The sequence below is a fragment of the Eptatretus burgeri genome, chromosome 16, assembly GCF_056783735.1.
Source record: "Eptatretus burgeri isolate ZD-2024b chromosome 16, Ebu_testis_v1, whole genome shotgun sequence".
NCBI lineage: Eukaryota > Metazoa > Chordata > Myxini > Myxiniformes > Myxinidae > Eptatretus > Eptatretus burgeri.
The window spans coordinates 717,312-731,783 of NC_140976.1; the positions used below are offsets into that span (position 1 = coordinate 717,312).

Consider the following 14,472-nt stretch of genomic DNA (forward strand, 5'->3'; position numbering starts at 1 on the left):
CGCCACAGTTGCAAACAGCACCGAGCGCCGCGAGTGTGAAATGCGAATTGGATTGTATGACATTTGAACCAGGTGCCTTTTTTGACAGGATTTGGAGCCGCAGTGATGGTTTTGTGTGAACAGCACTATATATAAACCCCGCCGAGCGCCGTATAACCGCACGGAGCGCCGTGAGTTTTAAAAGCGATTTTTTAATGCGAAATTCGAACGAGAGCTCACAAGAGCTAAGAGAGTTGGTGTCGTCCCTAAGAGTTGAGATTGCGCCAAAAAAGAGAGGAGATTGTGTGGAGGTAAACGGTTGCTCTGTCCATGGTGCCTGCCTTCCTGCCTTCTCGTGTCCCAGGTTCCTGCTCATGCATCTTCATCACCTGCCTCATCGCGTTTGTCTCTCCAGCCCTTGTACATGCTCACTCTAAGTCCACCAGCAGAGCTAAGGCCCACCCGGTTCTCGTTCCCTTTCCCCATCTGTGAAGGCCCTGTCTACACCTTGACGTTTTAGCCAGTAATGGCAACATATAAAAATGTATGTAAAACATTGGCGTACGCTGAAATTTAGATGTTTTTATTTTTTATTTTTAAGTTTTGGACGTATTTATAACGAGTTGGACGTATGCATAACGTATTAGTAACGTACACTGAACGTTTTAACCACATATAGATAAATTATACCAACGAATGCTGAGCGTGTTGTCGGCGTTCACAACCTATGCCCAACGATAGTCTAACGTATGCATAGCGCGCTGCACGTATCGCCGACGATCACGTGGCGTAGCCTGTTAAAAAGCTGCCGCTCGCCGATTCAAATCATAACCGCCTGAGAATTGGAAGTGTCAACATCACAGTCACACCTTGACAATTTAGCCAGCGTATGCCGACCTATGAAAAATGTGTCTAAAACGCTGGCGCACGTCGAATACGGAATGGGTAAGTTGTGTATACGTGAAGAGCACGCTGAAAAACGATGAAGTATGCTGTCATACGTCGTATTACGTCTAATACGTCGTGAAATTTCAAGCATGCTGAAAATTTTACGACATACTCGCCGTATGGCTCACACGTTCCGCTACGCTGGTAATAAGTTGTAGGCACGATATGCGATCGTTGACACACGCCGACACAAGTTCCTTGTAAGTTACTCATAAGTCGAAACATGTCGAGGTAATGTTTAGCATACCCGAAACTTATTTGCTCCGTCAAGGCACATTTTCTTTTTTTCTCCTTGGCTTCCTGAAGGCACGTGACGAAATATCTGAAGTTGTTGTTGTTGTTGTTGTTGTTGTGTTATTTTTATTTTTTAGTCTATCACGAATTTTAAAATATATTCGGACATTTGCTTTTAAGTTTCGACGTCGACGTGACAATATCCTCAAACAGAAAATATTCACAGAGGAGGAACTAAGAATAAGACGAGCAAACTGAAGAGGCAATCGGACGTGACGTCACGGCACGTGACGAAATATCAGAAGTTATTATTTATTTATTTTTTTTAAACGCTGCCAATACGCCGTTATACGGTAGCTGTAAATTAGAAACACGTTCATTAAGTTATGTGGTCGTCTGGAAGACGTCAATCAAATACATCTACATACATCAATATGCGTTGGAGGTACGTTACACATAGGTTCAAAGCACGTTACTCATAGGTTAGAAATAAGTTTTGGGTACGCCTAGCATTACATCGACGTGTTTCGACTTATGAGTAACTTACAAGTAACGTGTATCGACGTGTGTCAACGATCACATAACGTGCCTCGACGTGTGTCAAGGATCGTGTAACGTGCCTACAACACGCTACTCATAGGTTATAAATAAGTTTCGGGTACGCTAATCATTACCTCGACGTGTTTCGACTTATGAGTAACTTACAAGTAACGTGTATCGATGTGTGTCAATGATCGCATAACGTGCCTCGACGTGTGTCAAGGATCGTGTAACGTGCCTACAACATGCTACTCATAGGTTATAAATAAGTTTCGGGTACGCTAATCATTACCTCGACGTGTTTCGACTTATGAGTAACTTACAAGTAACGTGTATCGACGTGTGTCAATGATCGCATAACGTGCCTCGACGTGTGTCAAGGATCGTGTAACGTGCCTACAACATGCTACTCATAGGTTATAAATAAGTTTCGGGTACGCTAATCATTACCTCGACGTGTTTCGACTTATGAGTAACTTACAAGTAACGTGTGTCGACGTGTGTCAACGATCGCATAACGTGCCTACAACTTATGGCCAAGCGCATGCGGAACGTGTGAGTCATACGCTGGCATACGTCGTAAAATTTCCAGCATGCAAAAATTTGAGGACAACCACAAAGTACAACGATGAAAGCCAGCGTACTACGACGTATGGCAGTGTTTTTCAGCGTGCTCTTAACATATACAAAACTTACCCATAACGTATTCGACGTGTGCCAGCGTTTTAGACAAATTTTTCATAAATCGACATACGCTGGCTAAATCGTCAAGGTGTGACAGGGCCTTGAACAAGTCTGTTGTGTGGTGCCAGAGGTTTTATTGTCATTGGATACAATTATTAATCGATTCAGTGTTCCTCCTTTCTTCCCCACCTCAACCCGTCATCATCTCCACCATCACCATCATCCTTCTCCTGTTATTTGTTCAGGAAATATACCCATTGGTTTTAAGATTCAAGAGCCTCATGTGTTTCTTGCGTGCACAAAGCCGCCATTGTTCGAACGCAGTCCAAGCGAGGTAAAAGCCAGTTCGGTCCATCCATCCAGCGTCTGTCTTAATCAGCGTGGAAATGACAGTATATTTTGCATAAGCAAACTTTGGGGCAAGTCCTGTAAACCTAGACCATGGATGTTCAGTGGAAGGAAAACTTCTTCTTCTTCTTCTTCTTCTTCCTCTTTCGGCTGCTCCCGTTAGGGGTCGCCACAGCCGATCATCCGTTATGATCCGCATCGTGATTTGGCACATGTTTTACGCTGGATGCCCTTCCTGACGCAACCCTGGTCGCCTCTTACGACACAGGGATATGGTACATCTATTTTAACCGGGGTATACACCGGCTCAGTATACTGGTACTCATTTCACCGACCTCGGAAGGATGACAGGCTGAGTCAACCCCCTGGTGTATTAATTCAGTGGCCCAACGGGGCTTGAACTCAGGACCTCTTGGATCCCAAGCCGCTGCCCCAACCACTGCGCCAACACCAGGCATTGTGGAAGGAAAACTAAGTAAGTAAAATTAGATTTATAATGTCAGAGCATCAGCCCAAAAGATTGGAGTCAACCAGGATTTCCAGAAACAGTGCAGAGTGGAGACGTCAGACAAGGTTGTTCATTCTGGTGAAGACTGTTGGTAAAGAACATAGATATATAGCAAAAAAGGTTCCTCTGATCTCAGAAATACTTATTGGATTGAGGCTGCATACCCAACAAGAGCTACGTCACACTGCTTCGGGAAAAGATGTGTTGTTGTTTCAAACAGCTGCAAAAGAAAAACCTTTCAAGATTCAAGGAAGTTCTCAAAACCAGACCATTCTGTCCAAATAACTGTGCATCGTATTCTAACTAAACATCAATGCTGGAGCTCTTCACAAGATAGGAGCTCAATGTGGTGTTGCAGTAATGGTATTCTTCACAAGTTGAGGCTCAATGCGGTTTTGCAGTTAGGGTATTCTCCACAAGATGGAGGCTCAATGAGGTTCTGTAGTAAGGGTATTCTTCACAAGATTGAGGCTCAATGCGGAGATGCAGTGAGGGTATTCTCAACAAGATTGAGGTTCAATGCGGAGCTGCAGTAAGGGTATTCTCTACAAGATTGATGCTCAGTGCAGTGCTGCAGTCAGGGTATTCTTCACAAAATAACTCCAGCAAAAAATGAACTGCAGCTCAGGACTGGAAATTTAGTTAATTCAAAAGCAGTGTATTGCTGATTTCTGGAGAGAGCCGTTTTAAATGGTGTTTAGTTCAGCGTAACGGATAACTTCTAACTTGTGCGAAACACAATATAATGAATGACGTGGCACGTTAAACATATCAAATCAATTTACGGAGTGATATGTAACATCCATCAGATTAGCACAGTAAGAGGTCATTAGTAACTCCCATCAGGTTCTGGTAAATCTCAAGCAGTTTGTTGTGTTGTAACGCACATGTTAATAGCCAAGCTTATTTTGCTGCGATGGTGGTGTGTAATTTTAATTCTTCCATGGAAATAATTGTTATTCAGAACAAAAACTATACATTCAATGTCGCACAATATATCCCACAATGCACTGCATTTTTAAGATGGTGGCACCGAATCACGAAGGTTGGTCTTTTGTGTTAGTGCGAGAAATCTGGAGAAATCGAGCTTTCACTTGGGTTCTCGTGGAAAATACGCACGACAAAATTTGATCCGATATTTCTGGGGAGAAAAAGTGCGGCTTATACACGAGTCATTACGGTAAGCGGGTTTTTTAAATTTCTTTTTTTTTTTTTTTTTAAAAATCAAGGTTTTACGGTGAAGAAAGTGAAAAATGTGCAAAATTAAGATTGTTGCAAAAAAAAATTCAATCGACGGCGCTTTTCACTTCACGCACGGGGTAATAAATGTGCAGTGTCCATACCAGCTTGCAGTAGTAAGCGCACGATTTGCTCATTGTTGGCAAGGACAGCATAGTGAAGAGCTGAGCAGCCAGCAAACGATGCTCGGACGTTCAACCGGTCGCTGAACTCGCTCTCACGGCTTGTCAGGACTGCATCAAATGGATAACATGGGGTGGAAAATCAGGTGAAACAAAAAATGGAATTCAAAAAGAAAGAGTGGCACAACATGGAAAAAAAACAAAAAACAAACAAGAGTGTGCAATGAATACTCAAACATTCTCACCATCCAAAGAATGCAGCTGTAGTTTTCTTGACATTTTCTGAACATTCTCAAATTCATCCCCGAGGTTTGGATTTGCACCTGCAGCCAAAAGCTCATGCACCACCCTGGCCAGCACACGTACACAAACACAAACAGGAAAGCTAATGTTACAATCTCAAGGTACTGAGGCTTTGATTGTTTTCCCAGGGAAAGCCAGATAAGTGATACTCACCACTACTCAAAGAACAAAGCTCTATATTCTCCAAAATCTCCATTTTATTTTCTCCCAACAATCTCAACGGCAGACTCGATTACACCCGAGCAGCTGTACTCACATTTAAATTCACGGCTTCCTCACTGATCAGTTCAGTTGTGTTGGTCTTCTTCAATATATTTTACTAACTTTCCACGAGCATGGATCTTTATATCAAGAATAAAAATAAGAGACCTGAACGGTGGTCGCCACGAAGCACTTCCACTCTTCTCGCTCATCACTTTCACCCAAATGAAAAATATGTTTTTAATAAGTTGTAAAAATAGGGAAAGATTCTTGTTAAAAACAGGCAGAACAAGATTGATGGGCCGAGTGTGAAATATCTGTTTGCATCTGCTACCCCAGGTTTCGCGAGACATCAGGCACATCCCACAGGGCCCACACATACAACTTCAAACAGAGTTAGACCAAATAAAGCCATCCTTGTGCCTGGCAATTTGAAAATGCCACACAGAGGGAACTGTTCATGCCACACGTCGTGCAGCATGGGCCGCCCCAGGCGATGTCTGTGGCTAATCTTCAACTGCATGTTCCATATACCAGCTGCTTCCCCCATGGTTCTCAGTCAACCCTACTCTCAAATCAAGGCCTTCACTTCTTCTCAACTATACAAACTCTGCAATGACCGAGAAACATTCATCCCTCACCAAAGTAGCCGACAAAATTTGGAATTGGTTCTCAGTCAAGATACACCTTGCATTTAAACCGCAGGCATCTCACGGTTGCCTTACCTTCAATGTCCCATTTCCATCAATTTACATTCAAAAACATAAATCTTTTGCAAAAATAAAAACTCAGTAAAATGTGCTCAAAGTATCCAAACATGCAAGATGAACTTTCCCATGGAAACATTGGAAAGGCAAAGCTTTGAAATGAGTTGGAAACAAAATTGTCATCATTGATAAACAAAATGACAACTGCACTCAACCTTAAAGGGGGAACACAAACAATTAATTTTGTCAATCACACATTGTGAAAAAAGCCCTCGAGTGTTGAGCTATTTCCAAATAGCGGCTTTACATTGAGAGACAGTGCATGTCTAGTTTAGATTCCGATACCGATTCCACTGTCATCAGCAACACTGAAGCTTCTCAGAAGGTTGAAACTAATCAGTGGGATTTTGAAGAAACTACTGGAGACAAAATTTGCTGATGGACACGCTTTCGGGGGGATTGCGGATTCCTATCATTTCAAGCCTTGTGCGAGAGGTTCGGAGGAAGAAGGCGGAAGGGGTTGTGAAGTTGGAAACACTGGTCTTATGTTCACAACAGAATGGTAGTTTTTGTTTTTCTGTTCAATTGACAGTTTATAAGGGAAGTATTTTGGATTAAATGACAAATCAGTTACATCGTGGGGCAGATAACAGCAATTTTTGAGAGGAATCATGCAAATGATGATACAAGCATCAAATTTGGCACATTCGTTCTCCAGGGGATTCTAATCAAATCTGCCTGATTGGCCATTTGAAAATCCAAATTTTGAAAAATAAATAAATAAATAAAGTCAAGATCACAAATCAATGTTGGATGCTGGCTGAGATTGGTGAATGTTTCAGAAACATCAGCAAAGACGTTCCAAGTCTGCCATGCAGTTTTCTTCCCTTTACCGCGGAAGGCAGACACGACATCACATCCAGTGAACGCATGGAAGCATGGGATCCCTCTCGCTTTCTCGGGCCCTATTGCAGAAACTACCTCATGGACTGGAATCCATCGTGCCTTGGCTCCTTGGCCAAAGGCAATTCACATCTTCTCAAGACCTAGTTCCTGTAAGGATGGCAGTACAGATATTGCTATGACGAGTACATCCGTGTCATTAGCCTCAATGATAATGGACTTGCTACCATCCGTAGTTGCATCCCTGGCGTGTACAAATATTCGAGTGTCAGCTTCTTCATGACAACATGGAGACACAGCATCCAGTGACTTCCTTGTGTTGATAATGGCATATTCTCCTTTTATGACAATGACTGTGCTTGTCGTCTGTGCTTCACACATCTTTTCCGCAAGGAAGTGAAACAGCTCAGTCTTGTTGCTGTCATCTCGAAGAAAGCTTCTCCAGTTACTTGGGGTCTTACTGGTTCCTGTCACTCTTCTTTTGATTCCTTGCCCCCTTTTCGACCTTGCCTCGGACTTCAGACTTTACTTCTTGTACACATCAAACACTACGTCCACGCTCTCGTACCTGGCACCATAGGATTCCACCTTTGGGATGATGTCTTCTTTAGCATAGTCATCAAATATCTTTGAAGTGCGTAGAGGTAGGGCATTGATAAGTGCTGAGCCATCAATGATGACTGCATCTCCCCTTGGTTCTCTGTCTGGGATGTTCACTTGCGCTTCAAGAATTTCAGCCAGCTGTGACTTCAAATTTTTTTGAAAAAAAAAATTTTTTTTTTCTTCAAAATTTAGATTTTCAAATGGCCAATCGGGCAGATTTGATCAGAAAGCCCTGAACAGAAATGCCAAATTTGATGCTTGTATAATTTGCACGATTTTTCTACTATCTACTACACCCTGGGTTCCCAACCTTTTTTTGGTGGCAACCCCATTCCAGATCTCAGCATCAGAGTGCGACTCCTCGAAGAACAAAGTCACATGTGTTCACTATGAAACATCATTATCGTTCGCGTTTATTGCCCACTTATATTTTGACAACAAATTATTGATACAATCATGATCAATGCGATGGCTGGGCCTATTTCTCAGCCACGAGTTTTGCAATGCGCGGCTCAACGCCACTTAACGCGACGATCATGTCTTTCTCGATTTCAAGACGATTGCGGAACTTCGTTTTCATCACAACCATTGTGGAAAATGACTGTTCACATAAGTATGACGAAGGGTACGGCATTAAGAGCCGTATTGCCTTCTCGGATAGACGTGGATAGGATTCAAGCATTTTACACCAGTAACTGGACAAAGACACGGACTTGTACAATGATTTCGCTTCAGAATCCTGCTTCAGTCTCACAAGCTCCTCTTGGGCGATGGCGTCTAATGGTGCACTGAATGGGTCTCGGGTCACGGTGAATGACTGGATGTTGAGCTCGGGAAAGTAGTGTTCGAACTGATCAATCAGTGACTGAAGGTGTTCATTGATTTCGCCAGAAACATGCTCGACTTGGATGTCTTCGAATTCTTCAACTTCCAGGTGGGCAGAGAGGCGCGGAAATAATACGAAACAGTTGCGACTCACTTTATCTTTCAACAATGCTGGTGTGGCAAGAAACCCTTTTATTTTGTCATGGAAGAACATCAGATTTGTGTCTCTGCCTTGAAGCGTACGATTGAGCACATTGATACGTTCAAAAATGTCACTCAAATCGCACAATTTAGTAAGCCAGTTACTGGACTCCACCATTTCCACCCATTCATTCTTGTTTTGTGTACGTAAAAACTCTTTTAACTCTTCACGTAACTCGTAAACACGCAGAACAACGTTTCCTCGTGAAAGCCATCGTACTTGAGTGTAGAACAGTAAGTTCATGTGATCGGCATCCATTTCATGACAGAATAATCTGAATAACCTCGTGTTTAATGCGCTAGATTTGATGCGATTCACCATTTTGATCACCTGCGACAATATGTTCATGAGACTTCAGGGCATTGTGCGAGCAGCCAACGCCTCCCAGTGGATCATGCAATGTATCATAAATGCATGAGGAGCCACTCGCTGTAATTTAGCTTTAAAGCCAGAATGCCTGCCAAGCATTGCAGGAGCTCCATCTGTTGTCGATCCATTAAATTTATTGAAGTCCAGACCTCCTTGATTGTAAAAGGTTTCGATTTTTGTAAAAATGTCAACTCCTTTAGTTGTTGTTTCCAACGACTTGCACATCAAAGGTTCGTCCACAAAATCACCATCTTTGATGAATCAGACCCAAACCATCAATTGTGCGCATGTTGCAATGTCCGTTGATTCATCCAGCTGTATAGCATGCCAAAGTGACTGCTTGATATCCGTAACATTCTGTGCGGTAATGTCCTCACTCATGTCACAAATTCTACGATGAACAGTGTTATTCGAGAGAGGTATGTTCGCAAGTTTACTAACCATGTCTTCTCCGATCATGAGAGAAACCATTTTCTTGGAACATGGCATTATCAGTTCCTCGCCGATAGTGTGTGGCTTTTTAGCTTTTGCAATGAGCAACGAAACACGATAGGATGCTTCCACAGCACGTGCATTGGTCTGATGACATTTACCTTCTTTATCCAAGCGGGAATTCCTAAGGGCGGTTAACTTCCGTTCGAAAAATGAGCGATCTCTATCTTTGTATGCTGCATGTTTTGATGACAGATGCCGTTGTAACTTGTTATGTTTCATGGATTCACTCGAAAGTACTTCATAACAAATGACGCACTGAGGTTTCTGGACTCCACGCTCTGTCACATAATAGAAACCTTGCTCAATGAATTTGTCATTGTAAGGTCGTTCGCGCGACGTGCCGGCCATATTCCTTCACAAAAAGTAACAACTTTCAACTTTGGGTATAGTATAGAAACAAAATGTTCAAGAAGGCTCTTCTTCAATAAGAAACGACATAAAATGAATAATAGAGGCACTGAGTGGTATCCAGTAATAATCCAGAAAATTCAAACAAACTTCGCATGCAGGTATTCCAATGGTCGGCAGAGGTAGAGATGATGTAGTTGTAGCAGTTGTAGCGTTGTAAAGATGATGTGAAGAACTTGATATTCGGCCAACTATTTATGTGCCTGCTGGACCCTGTTTGCACCCTTACTTCAAAGCAAATTTTGATCTGACGAGTACTTTTGATCTTACAACTTTCAGTGCTCCATGTTGCTGGGCAAGCATGACTCCTTTCATGTCATTGTCAGCTTCACATGGTCAAAGCCATTCATGCGCACGTGTGCGGGAACTGTCCCTCCACTCTCACAAACTTTGAGTCCGTCCATAGCAGTCAAAAACCCAAACATGGTTTCAGAGGTGCGCATGGGTAGGGGGTAAAAGTGCACGGTTTCGCTCCAAGTGGCCGAATTGAACCGAACTGTGAACCAACTACGGGTTCATCATATGGTTTTAACAGAGCAATGCGCGGTTAGGGGTAGAACTGGGCATGATCGTTTAAAATTGCGAACATACTGTAATGCGCATGCGCTAGCTGGCTGACAAGGAAATATCATCCACTGATCACCCAAATTAGAGCAGGAAAACCCACCTTAGTTTCTATTTCCAGAACAAAATGTTGTAATGAGAAAGTAATTCTTGGCAATGTCAAGAATGTGGCAAGCGCTGTATATAGATCACAGATTTACATACTTTTCATAATATGGAATAGGCAAAGCCGAGAAGCGAACGTAGAATTCTTCTTACATTCGCTTCTGACTTTACCTATTACCTCAACATTACCTTCACGACAACAACTACACCGCCTGGAACAGGATCTCATCTGAAAAAAAAAAAATCCTCAACATTACCTTCACAACGATAACTACACGGCCAAGAACAGGATCTCATCTAAAAAAATAAATACTAGAAGCGGACGTAGAATTCTTCTTACATTCGCTTCTGACTTTACCTATAACTTGTTCACAACTGTATACGCAATTTCCGGTTACTTCGGCCTGGATTCGGGATCAGCGATCAAATAATGTAAATCACGATTAAAAATTATTTTTGATGAGGCGGGAGATATCTTTATTAAAATCAGTGGAGGAAATATACACCATGTCTGATATTTGGGTCTTTCATGTCTCCGACGATGCCTTTAACTCCCGGCATGCATCATTCCCCATGACAAAAACCGGAAGCAAAAAAAAAAACCGGAAGCAAAAGGGTGATAGCCAACGACACGGATTCCAAATTGCCAGGGTATTGTGTTGTTGTTTCCTATTCTCTCATGTGCACGCGTTAAGTATGAAGCTCACTCACTACGTTCGCTAAAAACATAGCATTTTTAAAAAAAGTTTTCAGACGAGTCCGCGACCCCACGAAAAGTAGTTCGCGACCCCAGTTGGGGTCGCGACCCCGAGGTTGGGAACCCTAGTACTACACTAACATTACTCGAGTAGAAATACCCATTATCGGCAGACAGCACATACACGGCCCTGGCACACTCAGACATAGCAGACAAAATGGGCAATGAACATTTTGGCCCACCATTACAGGATGACCTGATGTCTTGTATGTTACAGGATTGTGCCGTTTACAACTGTGGTGCTGTGTCCGTGCTGTGGTGTGGAGCCATGTCGTGTCGATGTCCTGCCACAGAGGGGGGAGTGGTGCTATGGGGGAGAAGGGAGTGGGGTGGTTGTGAGTATTGTGGAGTGATGGTTGATTGTGGGGGTGAAGGTGGAGGGAGGGTGTGGGATGGTGATGGGTATTGTGGGGGTGATGGATGATGGGGGATTGTGGAGGGGGTGGTGGTGCTGGGGGTGGGGGGAGGGACCCTGAAAGTTTTAGCATCCCAGGCCAAATCCTCCCGGAGGAGTAGATGATACATACATACTTTCTCTCCACTATAAATAGATGGTGGTTCATTAAATTTGTAGAAATTTATTGATAATAGATAATTATTTCAAGGTGCTCTTGTGGTAACTAACTGCCAGTCGATGGCAACAAGTATTTAAGTCACCACTCAAATTGCTCATGTACAGTTGTACAATTGCTGGTAGCTCATCAGAGATGGTGTTGCAGTTTCGAGCAACGGCTGTTTCGTCTGCCCAATCGTGCGTATGGCATCCTCTCTCGGTGGTGGTGAGGATAACCACAAGAGCTAGCCATCTCTGTTGTTTCAGCAAAGTGCTCTGGAAAATATTCCGAGCACAAAAGCAAACATTTTGTCGGTCGGATCCACACTCGGGTATATCAGACAAACCTCGTCCAATTTCTGGCAAATGTTGGGTCTTTCAGCCATTGGCGTAGCATGAAACCATCTCGATTTGTATGACTACACCCACCAAGAATGCATCGACTCAGCATGTTTGTGGAAAATCAAAAATTATAATTCATCGTTCAAGTTGAATCGTTCTGCGATGTAACCCGTACACAGTACGGATACGAGGGTCCACTCCTGATGCAACGTCACGGCTAATCTGAAGATCATTTCGACTTTTAATCGTAAGTTTACCTCCTTTATAATTCGAAAATCGAGAGAAAGCCACACATCTATTTGGTAAGGTATCAAGGGACAGATTAACATCGAAGTGGTCTGAGAATTTGGGTTCTCCTTTAACACTTGAGGAAACATATATCCCAAAAGGAGTGACACAAAAATATTGCCAAAGCAATTTGTTTTTTGTGCAACGATTGTACTAACACTGTGTCTTTGCTGCATGATGTTAGAAAAAAAAAAAATATATATATATATACACATAAAAGCTGCTCACCAAACAACGATCTAAATGTTGTTGGAAATACTGACATTGCGCAACACGCATGTAGATTCCCTTTTGTTATCGTTGCAAATGCCATGGCCTTGTCCATGTTTTGTGTACTGTGCACACATTGGTGCAGGCAGTAATTAAAAAACGAGATGAGATAGCGGTTGCATACACCTCATTAATTCCAAAAGCTGATTAAAGAGGTATAACCTCATGAGCAGCCAGGGGCGCTTTACTCTCCTCACCTCAATCGCAAATGTGTAATCACGTATACCGCGGGCCTTCGTGTGATCGCGGGTCAATCACGGATTACACGTTTGTCTGCATGAGAGAAGTTATATGGTCATTTTCTTTCACACCCACAACATTACTGATGATTGGCCTGCCATTTTGGCCTCGAGTTTAGAGCTCTTTGTTGTGTGCAAGTATACAATGAATAATGCGGTGAGGCAGTTGCTCAGAAACGACTTGCCTTCTCTTCCAGGAAGGCAAATCCAACCGAAGGCAATCTCAGTGCAATACAAAAAGTCCGCAACAAGTGTGTGTCCACTCTCAGGAGAGCCTCTAAAAAAGACCTGGTGGTGCCTCGTTAAGTCTGTCTCTGGTGTATGCTCCCCTTCCATCCCTTTCCTCTCTTCACATGGCACCACAGTGGACTCCACGTGTGAGAAGGCCGAACGCCTCAATTCTGTGTTTGCTTCCAAGTTTTGTTTCCCTAACCCATCACTCTCGGTACCCATCCTTCCCTGTCATAACCAACTGCTCCTTGACTCTGTATCTTTTGCACCTGAGAAGGTGGACAATGCTTTTCATCCCTCGACTCTGACTCTGCTATTCGACCGGACGGCGTCACCTCACATGTCCTAAAATCCTGATATGCTGCTCTTACACTTCCTCTCTCTGCCCTTTTCACCCTGTAATTTGCACGAGGTCATCTTGCATCTGCATGGAAATCATCCAACATCACTGCATTACATAAAAAGATGCAAAACCTGATCCCTTAAACTACACATATAGCAGCTCATTTCCAATCAAAAGTAAGTTCATGGAAACCATCATCGCAGTTGATATGAAATCATTCGTTTTCTCGAACAACCTTATCCAAGACCAATGTGGTTTCAGACGAAGTGATAAGCCCGGTATTGGCTTCGTGGTTATGGTGGCTGGCTTGGGATCTTAGGGTCCTGAGTTCAAGCCCCGTTTGCCACTGAATTAACTCCAGGTGGGGTTGATTCAGCCTGTCATTCTTCTGAGGTTGGCGAAATGGGTACAAGTGTACTGGTAGAGGGGCACAGCATCAGTGGTATTGACGTGCTTCCAAGAAATGATAGCTACCTGGCAGCCAAGCTGCCATACGCAAGAACAGAACAGAACCCCGCATCCGGTTGCCTCCATCGATCCTTTATCTTCTCTCTCCTCTTCCAAACCTCCTTCTTTTCACCATTTGCCTTTACGACTTCCTCTGTCCACCATGCCTGGTTTCTATACCATGATGATGCACCCTTTCCTGACGTCCTTCCACACAAAACTTCTGCTATTCCCTAAAACTCCTCTCCATACTTCTTCCTCTCCTCCTCCAAACCTTTCACTTCTTCGTGAAGTTGCTTATACCTGGCCCTCCTCCTCTCCTTGTGCTCTTTGAGGATGTTTCCCGACACTTCCCCCACCTAATAATCTTCCACCCCTGCTCTTAACCTCCCTCCTTTTCTTCATCTGTGCCACAAACACCACAGGCTTATGCTGGGTGGTAACATGCTCTCCCACTACTGCCTTAAAATCCTAAACCCTCCACAACTGTCACTTCCTTACCACCACCAAATCCAGTTCTGTTCTATGATGACCACTCATATAGATAATCTTGTGGCTTAAAATCCATCCATCTGAGATAATCCATCTGAGATAAGCTTAAAAACAAAACAAAAAAACAAACAAAACAAGCCGGTAGGCGACAAGGGATTCGCTAGGATCGAAGCACTGGATATGATGCTTTTCATTCTGACCGATCCACCGACGAAGATTCATT

The 14,472-nt window shown here is 43.2% G+C and overlaps 1 protein-coding gene across 2 annotated transcripts in view; it reads right to left on the minus strand.

Moving 5' to 3' along the window:
- Positions 1 to 14,472, minus strand: part of LOC147010294 (mitochondrial disaggregase-like) — a 116,243-nt gene that overhangs the window by 79,304 nt on the left and 22,467 nt on the right. For both annotated transcript variants that reach the window (XM_085860705.1, XM_085860704.1), the window contains exons 4-5: positions 4,848 to 4,951; positions 4,585 to 4,713 (exon numbers count right to left, since the gene is read on the minus strand). In XM_085860705.1, the coding sequence (XP_085716831.1) occupies positions 4,585 to 4,713; positions 4,848 to 4,951 (233 nt within the window). The remainder of the gene's footprint in view (positions 1 to 4,584; positions 4,714 to 4,847; positions 4,952 to 14,472) is intronic.